The following is a 16,278-nucleotide window of genomic DNA, read 5'->3' as shown; positions in this document are numbered from 1 at the left end:
TGTTTTATGGCTCATTTTAAACCACTGTAAAAATTTCAGGCTTTCTATAACACATTTTGCTGTAAGCCGATCTTACCACTGACATTGTAAAATGATATCAATTGTTATTCATGAAATTCTGTACTCAGAAGAATGCCTATTGTGGTTTAATTTATATTATTACTTAGGTATTATTGATCTAAAAAGGGGTTACCTCCGCATTACTTTTGATCAGTAGGTGGGAAATAATGTAGCTGGGTTATTTGTTTATTTCTCTTGATGTAACTGCCTCTAGTTCATTTTTCACTGGTATCAAAGGGAGTTTACAAAGAGAATTACAAATTTGTTTAGTGGATGCACTTCCCTACCTCAATTAAAGATATGGTTTTATTCATTTATTTTCACTTTAATGTATATAAAATCTATATGAAATAGGTGATAGAAGAAATCAGCTTAATATTTCTGTTTCACGGCTGCTCAAACTAAACAGAGAAATTTTATTCATAGAGAAATTTCTAAATTGTGAAATATATGTGACTATTTTTTTATGGACTGCAAGCAGCATTTGGAGTAAGACTCTTACTCCCTTGGAAGGGAAACCAGGTGGTTATAGTTTGCTATAAACACACTCCTAAGACTTACAGGCAGTACAAATCACTTGCTAGCCTTGGCAGCAGAGAAGGGCAGTATTTCGGGGGCTGGCAGCAAACATATTTTTCATTTTTCCATGGTTATCTGTATGGGACACTGAAAAGCATCACAGTCCTTTAAATTGTAAGTTTTCAGATTGTGCTCAATCAGCTGTATCTATTCATACTTTATATAATGGCTGTTCTGACAAAAGGGTCAGTTTCATTCGTTCAATAAATATTTACTGAATACTGGCTGTACCTACAACACTTTCACCACACGAAGGCTCTAAGGAAGTATAATATACAATACCTTGACAAGATGTAACGATGTTAAAAAGTCAGAAATGCCTTCCATTCCCCTTGTATTTCCCACAGTGCCTAGTATGTCTTTTCATTACAGGTGCTTAATAAGGCTTATTAACTAATTGATAAGTTATATTCTTGAAAGCTAGAGTAGTCCTCAACAGCGACAGACATTTATGGAGTGATTAGTATATGCCAGTACTATGCTAGCATTTTCACCTAGTTATAAACATATATTCAGCTTAACAAACTACTGCAGACATAGCTGGAAGGGCCTTTTAAAAGCCATCATTGCCTTCTGTTATAGCACAGTTTTTTATCCATTCATTCTTCCATCCACCTAGCCCTCCTCTGTCCATCAATTTCTGCCATAAACATTCATTGTACCTATTACATGTAGGCACTGACTGTACCAGACACTGAATACATAATGTAGAATAAGATGTGTTCTCTGACCTCAAGAATCTTATAGTTCAGTGGGAGAGGTAAATTATAAGAAGGAGTGAGGTTGGGACTAAGGTGTTATCAGTGCAAAGAGCAGGCAATGGATTTGAGAGATACGAAGAAGGTGGAATCTAGAGAAATTAGTTATTAATGGCAAATGGATTATAAACTAGAGGGGAAAGTCAACAGTGACTTCTGAGTTTCTTATTCGGGCAATTAGGTGAATGGTGTAGTCACATAATAGGGAATATTAACAAACAATATATTTTAAAGGAATGGGGGTGAAGCATGAAGGGGATGGACTGAGTCAGGTATGAGGAGGCTGCAGGGAAGTGGTAAAGCATAGACTCTAAAAACACATGGTTGAAACCCTGGTTTACTACCTGTGTGACCTTGGACAAGCTACTCAATGTCTCTGAGCTCTTACTGCTTATCTGAAAAGGAAAATAATAGCACCTTTTAAGGGGTATCATGAAGACAAAATGAGATAACACTTATAAGGATTTGGAATAGTGCCTGGCACATAGTAAGTCCTTAACTAATATTAGCTTTTATTTTTCCTTTTCTCATTTCTTCTCTTAATGGAAATTTCTAGAAGACAGATAAAGGAGCTTTGATGTTAGCAGAGAAGACATGTCTGTATCTCTAGATTTGGGAATTAGCAAAACAAAAGCGAATTTATGGACTTGGATAGTTACTTAACCTTTCTCTGCCTCAGTTTTCTCACCTGTAGAACGTGATAACCGACCGGCAATCAGTTGCGGTGGAGTCCATTCTGACTCATGGTCACCCTCCGAGCGGGACTGTGCTGCACAGGGTTTTCAATGGCTGGTTTTTCAGAAGTAGATCACCAGGCATTTCTTCTGAGGGACCTCTGATTGGACATAAACGGCCAACCTTTCCAGATCAGGGAGCATGTCTTATACAATGGAGGTGTACATTGAACCATTTGCACCACCCAGGGACTCCACGATGAGAACCGAACTTACCTAATAGGGTTATTACATGATTTAATATTTGCAAATATTAATTTATAAATGATTATTACTTATTTAACTTGCAGGATCACATGAGCTAATATCTGTAAAGAACTTAGAACAGTGCCTGACACAAACTAAATGCTACATAAGTGTTTGTTAAATAGAACATGCTTACTGGAGAGAAGGTCTAGTGCTGTATCGTGTAGCATGGTAGCCACTGGTCCCACATGGCCATTGAGCACCTGAAATGCAGCCGGTTCAAGCTGAGATATGCTGTCGGTCTAAAATACACACTGGATTTCAAAGACTTTGTACAAAAAACAATGTAAAATATCTCATTAAATTCTTAAAAATACTGATTACACATCGAAATGGTAAATTTGGGGTATACTGGTTTAAATTAGGCATATTATTACAATTATTTTCACTGTTTCTATTTTACTTTTTAAAATGCGGCAACTAGAAAACGTTAAATTCCATCTGTGGCTCCCATATTCCCACTGTGAAAGAAAAGCAGGAGGTGACCATAGATATCAGGAAGGTTAGATAAGAACAGAGCATTTCAAAATGGTGGGCGTAGGGATCAATAGCCAAAACAACAGACTCAAACATCCCAATGAGCTGAAGATGGCACAGAACTGGGTAAAGTTTGTTCTGTTGTACATAAGGTCACCTGGAGTAAGAGGCGACTTGATGGCAATAACAACACCAAGGAGAATGTTAGGGAGGTGCGAAAACAGAGAGACATGTGCCGGAGACGGGTCCCGGGGGAGGTGAAAGGAGGAAGAGACACGTGGTGGAGACGGGTGTGGGGGGGTGGGTGGACGAGGAGACACGTGGCGGAGATGGGTCCCTGGGGACGTGGGAGGGGACTGGAGCTCTAGAGCACTGGAAGTAGGAACGAAGGAGAAAACAGCAGTACATATGGGTGTCCATGTGAATGTCAGGGAGAAGTCAAGGAAAATTTTGATTAATGGCTCTGATTTTTTCGTAAGGGCATGGGAGTAATGAGGGAAGTTGTAGAGTGGTAGTATCTTCTGGGATACCACATAGAAAAAAATCTGTTTTCTCAAGTCTGAAGATGTGAGGATGCGTTGAAAGTGAGCCGTATCTGGAACTCCCTTCCTCACAATCTCCCTCTCCACTGCTTTCATTTGCCCCGATAGGAATATGTGTGGGTTGCAAACAACCATTAGCTCTTAATTCATGTGTTTCCATTGCCACCGGAGTACAGAAAACAGACTAGATAACCAGCCCCAAATATTTTATGTCTAGACTACGTGTGCATTTATTTAAGGTCTCTCATGATAGTTATATTCAGTGGTATGCTGGTGACAATCAAAACTCAAAAAAAAAAAAAAAGATTTGTAGCTTTTGCCAATTTCCACGATGTATTAAAAAAAAAATTTTTTTTTAATATCATCCCTGGGGCCAATTTCGAGCTACCAACATGAAGGCATTGAACAGAGAGCTGGAAAGAGAAGCACAGGGGCACCTCACTTTACAGCATTCCCACCATACAGATGGAATAGATGCAAATAGCTTCAAGAGCATAAACGATAGTAAAAGGCAGTAAAATAATTAGGATGTGGTGAGTTTTGCTATGGGATGACTTTGTTTTTAATATAATTTATTTAAATGGAAGTTCATGTAATTTTATTTTTTTAAATGCAATGATTTTTAATACATTTAAAAGCCTGCTAACCAAAAGGTTGGCAGTTCAAACCCACCCAGCAGTACCATGGAAGATAGCCCTGGATATCTGCTTCCATTAAGATTACAGCCAAGAAAACCCTGTGGAGCAGTTCTAGTCTGTAACACATGGGGACGCCATGAGTCAGAATCAGCTCCACGGCAACCAATGAAAATGTCTAACAATTGGCTTGCAAAATTCTGTGAAGATTTAATAATCAGGTCTTACAGGTTCCAGTTGTCTCCAGCATGCTCTTGTACCAGGTATTATAGTTTTCTATAGTGAGGACTGCTCTTCCACTGTTTTATAAGCTCCTTGCAGGGAAAAACTGTGACTTCCACATCTTTGTATCTTCACATCCCCATGCTCCACACGAGCCTGGAATGTCAGGATCATTTAATTCATTGAGCTAAAATGTTTCATCTGTATTTGTGTACAGAGGGCCCTCTATTTGAACATGATTTAAGCCCTAGGTTCAATTTTTGTTTTTGTAAAGGATAGAAAACAGATGAACACATATATTATCAGATGGTCTCCTAGTGAAGCCTTTGCACAAATAATGCGTGATACAGATGCTTATGGTCTTGAATCATTAGCATAATACATGGTCCAGCTCAAAGTGGCAAATGCGATTCCATCATAAAGAGCCCACGCCTGTGCTAAAGCATCCTTGTCTTACGTTGGGCGTTCTGACTACTGGTGGAGGCACCAGTACCTCCCTGCCTGCAGATGTGGTGTGATGCTGGTTGCTGTTGCCTGATCCAGACAGGACTGCTGAATTCAGAGACGTGGCTTTATTTCTGTCATCACCCTCATCATCATTATCAACAAGTATTATTTACCAAAGGCTGTCATGTGCATCTCACTGTGACAGACATCATGCAAATCAAGTGACAAGTAATACCCTGAAGGTCACCTCTTAGATGCAGAAGCAAACAGTATTAGGACAAAATGAATTCCCATAATTTCAGTGTGGGAGGAGGTGGGGTGCATGTGGAGGCTGAGGACGATGATGCTTACAGCCGGGGAGGCCAAGGGTGGCTCATCGGTTGGCATGCGGGGAAGGCTGTTAGTAATGAATGGGCAAGTCAGTTTAAGAAGTATAAGAGCAGTCAGAGATGAGATGAGCGTGGTGAGAGAGAGAGAGGCAGAGACAGAGAGAGAGAGAGACAAAGACAGATACAAAGAGGCAGAGACAAAGAGAGACAGAGACAGAGAGAAGGAAAGTCTTAAAAATCCCCATTGGGAAAGGAGAAACTGAAGAATAATTTATGATATGTTTAGGGAGTAAACATTACTAACTCAATAAAGAAATTAAGATGCTTGAGAGGTAAAAGAGAGAAACAATGACAGAGACAAAGAGAGATTGAGAGAACGGAGGAAGAGTGAGAGAACAGAGAAACCAGAAGGGGAAGGAAGTGGGCTTTCAGGGGAGATTAAATGTATGGACAGGAGGGAAGTGGTCAGCCTCAAGCTTGGCCTGTGGGCCAGCCTCTCTCAGTGCACCTGCTGCCTCCTCTCCCCACGGTGCACCTTCCCTGTCATGGACTGGATGGTGTCTCCCAAAGAGATACATGGAAATCCTCACCCCTGTACCTGTGAATGGGACCTGTGTGAAATAGGGTCTTTAAAGATGTTATCAGGTCAACGTGAGGCCGTACTGGAGTTAGGTGGGTCCTAATCCTATAGGACTGGAGCCCTTAGGAAAGAGAAGAGACACAGAGACAGGGAGACAGGACGGGTGCCATGTGACACCACAGCTACAAGCTGGGAGTCACCAGAAGCTAGGAGAGAGGCATGGGACAGATTCTCCCTCAGAGCCTTCAGAAGGAGTCAGCACGGCCAACACCCTGGTTTGGACTCCTAGCCTTCACAAGTGTGAGGCAATACATTTCTGTTATTACAAGCCACTCAGTTTGTGGTATTTTGTACAGCGGTCCTAGGAGACCAAGGCCTCCTGCCACCACTCACCAGGGCCACCAGATTTGGGGACTAAGAACTAAGTAAATGGGAATGAGACTAAGTAACTATTGAATTCTAATCTACCTGGGCACTTTGGAGGATTAATACCTGGATAAGTTCTGGGAGAGAGTTGTTACTCCAACCCACCTAGAGCCGTGGGTGTTACGATTTTCCCAAACATTTACTCCCCTTTTGAAAAGTGATCTAGAGTCTTGCTTTCTCTTTCCAGGAAATTTGTTTGACAATCCCTGGAGATGGAATGCAATGTGAACTTTTATTTTTCAAGTAGATTTTATTAAAAGGAGAAACACCTGACTTTTGAGCAGTTACGTTACCATCAACAGACTCGTCAGCAACAAATACAAAGCAGGTTTTGTAGCCCACATTTCATTTACTGTCTATTGATGTTTAAGTTCCCAGAGACAACACAATTTCAATTCCGCAGCGCTAATTCCCTTCATTTTTCTAGGGAGTCAGAGAGTTAATTCAGAAACCCAGTGCTATCTCAGAGCTCCAGGAGAATTCCGGCTAAAGTGAGACCTGTTGCTCTTTTTTCACTTCCTGAATAGGTGAGAATATTACAAAGGGGGAACCCCTCTTCTGTAGAGACAAGCTGTATCTCCTCTTTGATACAGAATCGGGGCTTTGCTTCACTGTCATCAGGCTGTCCCATTGCTGCCGCTGAGCTGGGTGATCAAACTCGGGAACAAATGGCATTTATACCTCTCCATGAGAATCTGGAATCACGGCTCTCAGGGGCTGGTGTTTTCTCTGCCCTCTAGCCCAGGAAGTGGCACAGAGGCACAAAGCCGTGTTTTGTAGCTGATTTCTTAGAGCAGCAGTAGAGAGCAGGAAAGACTGAAGCTGCACAGCGGTCTGCACAGCACCTGCAGCAAGCTCGGCAGGCTCTGCCGTCCTCTTCCCTGCTGGAACCTACCATGCGGGCCTCCTGGAGTCTCGGTGCTGCTCCCCCCCGGCCCCCCGCCCCCGCTCCTCTGGGCTCACCGCACGCATCTAACCGAGGCCTACCTTCCCTTTGCTCTGTGCTTCTTCGATTATTGTCCCCCCCCTTGTACTTCATGCAGAACTTGCTTCTCCCTCATTCCCTGAAGGCTTTGCTCCCTGATTTCCAGAGAGAAAGGCAGCCAAGTGATGAGTAATGTGAGTTATCATAGGTGGATAAGAGAACCATCCAGCTGGTCAACAGATGTTTTTTTAGCACCTATTATGTGCCAAGGAGCCCTGGTGGCACAGTGGTTAACTGCTTGGCTGCTAACCAAAAGGTCGGTGGTTCGAACCGACCAGCCGCTCCTCAGGAGAAAGATGTGGCAGTCTGCTTCCACAAAGATTTATAGCCTTGGAAACTCTATGGGGCAGTTCTACCCTGTCATATAGGGTCGCTATGAGTCAGAATCGACTTAGCAGCTTTAGGTTTGGTTTAGCTTTGGTGTTATGTACAGAGGAGGCATTAGTGGTTCACTGGTAGAATTCTTGCCTTCCATGAGGGAGTCCTGGGTTCGATTTTCAGCTAGTGCACCTCATGCACCGCCACCACCTGTCTGAAAGTGGAGGCTTGCAGGTTGCCATAATGCTCAACAGGTGTTAGCAGTTTCCAGGCTGAGATGGACTAGGAAGAAAGGCCTGGTGATCTATTTCCAAAAATCAGCCAATGCAAATTCTATAGCTGACAATGGTCTGATCCACCGCCCATCGGGGGCTGGCACAGGACTAGGCCCATTTTGTTCTGTTGTACACGGGGTCACCACGAGTCAGGGAGGACTTAACAGCAGCGAACAGTAACAACATTCTGTGCCCAGCACTGTGTTAGGAATTGGGGATAAAGGGATAAACAAGGCAGGCACGGTTTCTACCTCATGGAGTTTCAATCTTCTAGGGGAAACGCACAAAGGGTATTTGCATTTTGGCTGGGGATGGTGGAGACCAGTTTTACCCACCCTCGCCATCTGCTCACTAAGGGATTTCATTGATTGTGGGAATTTTAGGCACCTTGTTGGCACAAGATAATTATTGCCGTGGCACGGAACTCTGAATTGCCTTAGATTACCAGCTTTGGTTTTCCTAGGGTCCTTCAGCTTCTCTTTCTTTCCTCTCTCAACCTGTCTCTCTATTCCTTCATGTACTTGTGAGACCAATCTTCTCTCCTCCTGACTAGTCTGAATTCCAAAAATGTCCATAGACAGAATCTTTGCAGCAGCAATCTTTCTAGAAGTTGGGGAGGTGGGGACTTCTCTGGAAACCACATTTGTGGGGACAGGACAACAGTTTTATTTACTTTATATATCACAGATTAATGCATTTATCAAAGTTTCTAAAAGATGCTTTCGTTCACTTGTAACACAGGCTTTCTCTGACCACTTTGTTATTATTAATATCAGGGATGGCTTTGGGGGCAGTTTCTGGCTCTTTCCCACCACCCATCTGTCAGCTTATTGTACGGTGGGGGCTTGCATGTTGCTGTGATGCTGGAAGCTATGTCACCACTATTTCAAATATCAGCAGTGCCACCTATTGTGGACAGGTTTCAGCAGAGCTCTCAGACTAAGACAGACTAGGAAGAAAGGCCTGCTGATCTACTTCCAAAAATTAGCCAATGAAAACCTGATGGATAACAACAGACTAGTGTCCTACATAGTGCTAGAAGGTAAGTCCCTCAGGTTGGAAGGCATTACACAATGGGCTTGAGTACACCAGTGATCAAAGAGATGGCATAGGACTGGGCAACGTTTTGTTCTATTATACGACAGTAACTAAAAACAGCCACGTGGCTCTCTCAGGGAGTGCTTCAGTCTCCCCAAGCCAACTGGCTTGGCTGCCGCTGCTCCTCCTCACCACCAAAGCATGTACTGTGAGTGTTTTCCAAACCAAGGTTACAGAAGTATTTCCTCCATGGACGTGGCATGTCTGGGGGCACCAACACTGAGACCCAGGAGAGCAGGTTAGTGATTACGCTCTTGTTATTTATTGTGAGCAGAATGGAGCTGCTCACTGCCTCTCCAGTGATCTGGAGGGATGCTGAGATATTCTTTTCTCCTGATTCCTTTGCTCCTGCTTGCCATGTTTCTGAGACTCTCACTCTTGGAGAATCTTTGTGTGGAGGCTTTTGAAACCTCCTTCGAAAATGAAAATATTTTATTGAGTGATGGGGGAGAGAAGTTCCACCTTTTTGTCATCAAAGATTGACACCTTTCCTTGAAATAGTTGATCAGATTTTAGCAAAGAATAGGAGGCCTGAGAAGGGCCCATAAATCCCTTACATTTTGGCGGTGAGAAGAACCGTAAAAGACAGGATGTCAGGGGAAGTGCCTCTGCCTGGTGTCTGTGAGGCTGGCCTGGCAGGGCTTGGAAATCATGAGGCGCTAAGGCCTCTTAGACAGCAGCATGGAGAGTACACAAAACTTTTTGGGGGTAAAGTGACTTATGAGATGATGCTGAAGATAGGTGAGCTGAAGAAAGGTATTTCTCAAACCATTTGTGGGGGGAGTACCAGTGGTCAGATCATTCATGGAATGTTTGTTTATTTGGTGGTTTGTAGTGGCAACTGGAGATTTTAAGGTACTTGGTCTTTAAAGACACTTTGCCTCAAATAGTCCCTGGGTGGCGAAAATGGTTAAGCTCTTGGCTATTAACCAAGAGGATGGCGGTTTGAGTCTACACAGAAGCTTCTCGAAAGAAAGGCCTGGCCATTTACTTCTGAAAAATGTGCCATTGAAAATTCTCTGGAGCAGAGTTTTACTCTGACAAGTCAATTCGCCATGAGTTGGAACTGACTTGACAGCAACTGGTTTGGTTTTGGTTTGTCTCAAATATATGTATTAAAATGTGAAAATACCTGTTCAAGAGAGGAGCTGTGAATTAGGCAATGAGGCCACTACCTACCATTTCCTTGACAACATACACTGACTGTATTTACCTGCTGTGAATCAGGACTAGGCCTTACGTAGCTCAGTAGCCTGTGGTTTGCCTGTTGACTTTTCTGACCCAGAACCACAGCCCATCCACACAACAGACATACTGACTTTTGTAAGAGGAAATCAAATCGGGCTATTACCTGGCGATCTTGTCTGTGCAAGACATGGTGACCAGCTGTTCCCCTAGCAGGACGCCGTCCCACGTCTGAACTGCGCTGTGGCATCGCACAGGGATTGTCCCTTCCCCCGACTCAACCTTCGTCCGCAGGTGTCCTCGAAACTTCCTGACTATGTGTTTGCTGCTGTGCACTAGGAGATAAAAGGCAATAGGTGAGAGATGGCGGGGGTGCTTGCTTGTCCAACGAGACCTCTGGATTCTGTAACTTTGAGTGGTGGGAGATGTTGGGGGAAAGCGTAACCAGAAAGCATGTCGAAGGATTTCAGTGCCCTTCCATTTGGTGAGGGGTGAGAAGACAGGTTTAGGGTGGGGGAGGGATTTCTTCACAGCATACATAAGAGCCTGGGCTCTAGGGCAAGACTGTCTAGTTCAGGGGTCAGCCAGCTTTTTCTGTAAAGGCCGGATAGTAAGCGCTTTAGGTTTTGTAGGCCATATGGTCTCTGTCACAACCATTCAATTCTGCCATTGTAGTGTGTAAGCAGATACAGGCAGTACATAAATGAATGAGCATGGCTGTGTGCCAATAACATTTTATTTATAGATGCCAAAATTTGAATTTCATATAATTTTTATGTGTCATGAAATAGTTTTCTTTTCATTTTTTTTCCCCTGGCAATTGGAAATTGTAAAAAAGCATTCTTAGTTCACAGGCCATACAAAAACAGGTGGTGGGACACATTTGGCCCAAGGGGTCGAGTTTGCCCACCCCGGTCTAGATTTTAATTTTGCTGTGCCACTTCTTGGAGCCCTGGTGGTGCAGTGGTTAAGCAGTAGGATGCTAACCAAAAGGTCAGCAGTTAGAATCCACCAGCCACTCCTTGGAAACTCTATGGGGCAATTCTACTGTGTCCTATGGGGTTGCTAAGAGTTGGAATTAATTCACCAGCAGTGGGTTTGGTTTTGATTTATACCACTTCCTGGAGCCCTGGTGGAGAAGTGGTCAAGCCTTAGGCTGCTAACCAAAAGGACGGCAGTTTGAATCTACCAACCACTCCTTGGAAACCCTATGGGGCAGTTCTACTCTGTCTTATAGGGTCACTGTAAGTTGGAATTGACTTGACAGCAACGAGTTTTGGTTATTGTGCTAACTGGAGCCCTGGTGGAGCAATAGTTAAGAGCTCAGCTGCTAACCAAAAGGTTGGCAGTTTGAATCTACCAGCTGCTCCTTGGAAACCCTATGGGGCAGTTCTACTCTGTCCTATAGGGTCGCTATGAGTCAGAATCGACTCAACAGCAATGGGTTTATACTACTTCCTAGCTGTGCAACTTGGGAAAAGCTGCTTAATATCTCTTTGACAGTGTTAATTCATCTTAAAATAGGAATAATAATAGTGCCTACTTTCTAGGCCATGAGGATTAAATAAGATAGTATATGTAAAAGTGCTAGCACAGGGTCTGAATGCAACTAGCTGTCATTGTGTTCTGACTATTATCAAGGAACTGTATGAACCAGGTGCTCTGCTAGGGCCAGAAATGATGCAGGCTACGAATGGAGCCTTAGAGATCCCTAAGTCTTCATGCATTCTTTCTCCCTTCCTTTCCAGAGCCCTCTCAACTCGTGTGTGTGTGTGTGTGTGTGTGTGCGCACGTGCATGTGTGAGTACACTCACACAGCCACACCCTACAATTATTTGGAGAGCTAGCATAAATGAGAAAAACTAAAAAAGCCAAACCTGGGGCTGTTGAGTCAATTCTGACTCATAGTGACCCTATAGGACAAAGTAGAGCTGCCCCATAGAATTTTGAAGGAGTGCCTGTTGGATTCGAACTACCGACCTTTTGGTTAGCAGCTGTAGAACTTAACTACTATGCCAGTAAATAAGAAGAAGCTTAAGTTAATTTTTTCTTAAAAAAATTCTGTATATTAACTTCTGATTATACTGTAATATGGAAATGATTAAGTCCTTTGCGTACAAATTATGTATAAAATGGCATAATGATCCCAACATTTACATACATGTGATAACATGAATGAATATTAAATGCCTTTTTTAAAAAGCTGCCATTTAAGTTTTAGAATTTGTGGGAATGGAATTCCCTTCATTTACTCTCACTGCAGGCACCAAATAATAATTCACACTAGGGTTTAGATAGGAGCTTCGTACTACAGAACTTAATTTCCAGTTTGTTTTCTCATTGTTTCTAAGAACTGAAGTTCTTACAGCACACATACATTGTACCCTAAAGACTGTATTTTAGAAAGAAAGATCACTTTACTTTCTGGAGACAGGCAATTTTTGAGATATTTGAGGTTGCCTCTGGACCCTGCCGCCAATCAGATGCTTGCAGAGATGCAAGTTTGGGCTGGTTTGTGAGTCACGTAGCCGGGGGAGAACAGAGGTGAGAGACAGCCTCACTGTTCACAGTAAATGAATGCCAAGCCTTCCCCCAGTTAGAGAATGAATTTCGCCTTTTCCATTTTGAATGTTGCTGGGTATCAGGTGATGATGATGATGACAATAGCAATAATAATAAGCTGAGCATAAAATAGTTGATGACATAAAAAACACTTGAGCAAACATTTATTCTAACCTGACTTTTTACACTATTAAGATGAGGCTTTTACCTGGCATCGTTTTCTTTGGCCAGCCAGCATTTGGAGAGCGAAGGAGCTAATGTACCTAACAGGAATGTTACCGGTCGCTGTTGAGTGGACTCAGACGTGCCATGGGATGACCCCATGGGTGTCAGAGTAGAACTGTGCTCCAGAGTTTCCTATGGCTGATTTTTTGGAAGTAGGTCACCAGGGCCCTCTTCTGAAGTGCCTCTACCTTTTGGTTAGACTTTAGTCTTCCGTTTTCGGGATATTTTGTCAGGGACTTGCTGTCCTTCTCTTCATTGTAATTACAGTATTCTTATCATTGTCCTAATACCTCAGCTATTGTGTCATCATCCAAAAAAACCCCAAAACCCACTGCTGTCAAGTCGATTCCAGCTCATAGCGACCCTAAAGGACAGAGTAGAACTGCTCCATAGGGTTTTCAAGGCTGTAAATCTTTTTGGAAGCAGACTGCCACATTTTTCTCCCAAGGAGTGGCTGGTGAGTTTGAACCTCCAACTTTTCAGTTAGCAGCCAAGTGCTTAACAACCTCAAAAATTGCTTATTATATTGAAAACCTATTCTAAATTCTTATCCATTGCGCCTGCAAAAATAATTTTCCATAAAGTAGGTTTCAGAGTCTGAATTACATGAAAACATGAAGGTAAGATTTGAATTAACAACTGGTTTCTAGGAGTTAACCCAAAGTTTTCTAGCTAGATTGATTTTGCCTGAAGAGCCAGGTGCAGGAGGTGCTTCCACGAAGTGTTTATTTTTGGCCTCGTTAAATCCCAGGCTGCCTTCTCTAGCATACTCCCTGATCAGCTTGATCAGTACCGGTGTGGACCCGAGTGTCTATAATCTTGTAGAGCCTGTTTCCTCTGGCTCTTTCTCAGCTAATTGCAACAGGCAGGAGGAAGTTGAAGATGCCACTTCATGCTGAACAAAATGTCAATCCAACCAGCAATTGCAGGGAACTGAATATAAATAATCTGTAGTGGATTTATGGTGTGCCTGAGATAAGCAGAGGTGCAAAACTTTCAGTACCTGCCTATGATGTGTATGTAAATACTCCCAAGTTCACCAGAATGTTCTCACCTAATTCTAATGTCCCTAATTGTCAGATTTTTCATTATAGCTCTTATTAATCTAAAATCCTTACCTTTTGATATTGATGTCAAGACAAAATGAGGGCAGTAATTAGTAACTAGGTTCAAGTGAATATTTTATTTTTAGGGGGAGAATTCAAAGGAGTTGGAGATAAGGGACAATTAAAGAAGTCCACCTAGCAGCTAACGATCTGTCTAAAAAGTGGCACTTGGTTGCCACAATGGTATAGGGGGAAGGGAGCCAACAATGGAAAAGACAAAGGTATACGGAAGGAAGAAAAGATTTTTAAATACCAGATCTTCAAAAGTTATGTTCCAGAAGGTGTATCAGTGAACCAATCTACTATTTATTGTAGTAATAATTTCAACAACATTTGCCATACGGTCATGTGAGCGACCTTTGCCTTATATGATGATGATAGTGATAGTTATGATGATGAATTACGAGACCATTTAAATTCATTGATTCTACAATGCATGAATGTACAACGCATGAATCCCATGTGACAGGCTTCTGAAACTCACTAGGCAAACCTGAACGCAGGAACTGTATTTTAGATTCCCTAACTTCGTATGGATTTTGGTTCGATTTCTCAAGCTGCCCTTCTGTATTATGAATCAGATTGGCTTAGATTGTACTAGGCATTAAGCATATGATTGTAAAATAAACAGATGATATAATCATGCTATTTCTCATGACATATCTTGTGGAAGATAGATTGGAAATTTTAACAAAGCTGTTTATTTTGGACCATGGCACTAAGAACTAAACTTAATAGGTTATTTAAAAACCATGTCAAGAAGGAAAATCACAGAGAACTTTGCACTAAGGTCACTGGTGAGTTAGAAGGAGGGCAGTAGCTATAGTAGTAAGTGCCCTTACATTTAGGTTCTTATAGGACTGTCATGGCTCTAGCCCAGGCTTTCCAGGGCCCACTAAAGGCAATGGAATTGTCCTTAACGAGTCTGAACTCCTCCTCCCTTGTGGAGAACGGATGTCCTTGACCTCTAGAGAACGCACACAGTCCAACAGAATCCCAACTCTAGGAAGCAAAGTGTTATGTTCTCCTGGTTGTGTAAAGAAAATGTCTTTTAGGCATTTGTCTCCACCATAACTGACCTCGGGCCTTCAAATCCAAGAGAAAGTCATATAACTTAGTAGCTTTGAGCTATCTGAGCTGAATGGAGTAGCTTTGAGTTGACTCAGATCAAAGGCTTCAGTCTGCAGAAGTCTATCGTGGAAGCAGTTGTCTCTCATAGCACACGCCTGACCAGTGAACACTTTTTTTCTGCCTCCATACTATGTTTCTGATCAGGGAATCCTACCATAAAGCTCTGCCAAGCCGCTCCTGATTGTTCCACCAGACCATCATCCCCACGCAGAACTTTCTAATATGTAACCAAGAAATAAATGCCCAACCTGGACCAGAGACAATTTAAGGAGGTTCTAATCCAGTGGTTCTGATACATGACTGATCATCAGAGTCACCTGGGGAAGCTTTAAAACTACAGATTCTCAAGTCCCGTGCCACACCAAAGACATCAGAAACTTGAGGAAATAGTGTGTGGCATTTTAGCAACTTCCTGGGTGATAATAAGCCAGGTGTGGAAACAACCACACCTAATACACACCTAAGTTTGCAGCCACCGCATCTCCTAAAACATCTTGGACCAACTGGTGTTGATATCACATTTAAAGACTCCAGGGACGGAGAGTTTGCAGTCTATCCAGAATGATTTTGAGAAAATAAACAAAATTGGAATATAGTATTTCTCAAGTCACAGGCATCCCGAGAAAATGGGGTCAGGGTATAACGTGGTGCTTGGATTCTCCCTTAGACACGGAGCTCCTGTGCCTTGGCCTGAGGGAGTTGGGGATCTCCCAGCTGACTGACTCAGGGGCTCCCAGGAGCTTGTGAAACTCTGAGCGGTTAGAAGGACTGTGAGGCCATGGTGGGAGGCAGCTGCTGTGCGAACAGGTCAGACATCTATTCTTAGAAATCCCAGGTCAGATTTTGTTCTTTATGGCCCTGCTATCTATATAACACTAGCTTTAATAATTACTTTTTTAATTAGTTTTTTTAATAATTACTTACAAACATCCACAAAATTTCCAACTACTGTGCTGCTCCTTCACTGTTGTTCATGCTTTAAGGAAGGCAGAACAATATAGGCAACTCTATTTAAGTTTCCAAGCTTCGTTTTGAATTAGGCACATCATAGGTGTCTTTGCAGATCCCAGTGCATTAGCTACTTGTGGGGTGTACGTGTGGATGCGCATGTGTGCTTGTGCACCTATGGGTGTGTGTGCTTGCGTCTGTGTGTGGGTATGCATGTGAGAGAGGGAGGAAGGAGGGAAGAGGAAGAGAGAGTGGATAATTTTTGCATAGCCATAGGTTAACATCAAGACAGGAGTGCTGCAGGCCCTAAGTGGAGAGGACACAATAGCTCTACGCAGGCAAAAAGGGGGAATGAGAAAATAAGTGAACTAAACTTATCAGGCCCAAAGCAGGTCAATGCACTGGTAAGA

At 42.8% G+C, this 16,278-nt stretch overlaps 1 protein-coding gene across 1 annotated transcript in view; it reads right to left on the bottom strand.

Moving 5' to 3' along the window:
* Positions 1-16,278, bottom strand: part of ADARB2 (adenosine deaminase RNA specific B2 (inactive)) — a 333,805-nt gene that overhangs the window by 33,187 nt on the left and 284,340 nt on the right. Inside the window, exon 7 of the mRNA XM_049881621.1 lies at positions 10,063-10,231. Within this exon, the coding sequence (XP_049737578.1) occupies positions 10,063-10,231 (169 nt within the window). The remainder of the gene's footprint in view (positions 1-10,062; positions 10,232-16,278) is intronic.

This window comes from Elephas maximus, chromosome 4 (assembly GCF_024166365.1).
Source record: "Elephas maximus indicus isolate mEleMax1 chromosome 4, mEleMax1 primary haplotype, whole genome shotgun sequence".
Classification (NCBI taxonomy): Eukaryota; Metazoa; Chordata; class Mammalia; order Proboscidea; family Elephantidae; genus Elephas; species Elephas maximus.
Note: the sequence above shows the minus strand (reverse complement) of the source record. Positions and strands in the feature narration are given on the sequence as shown.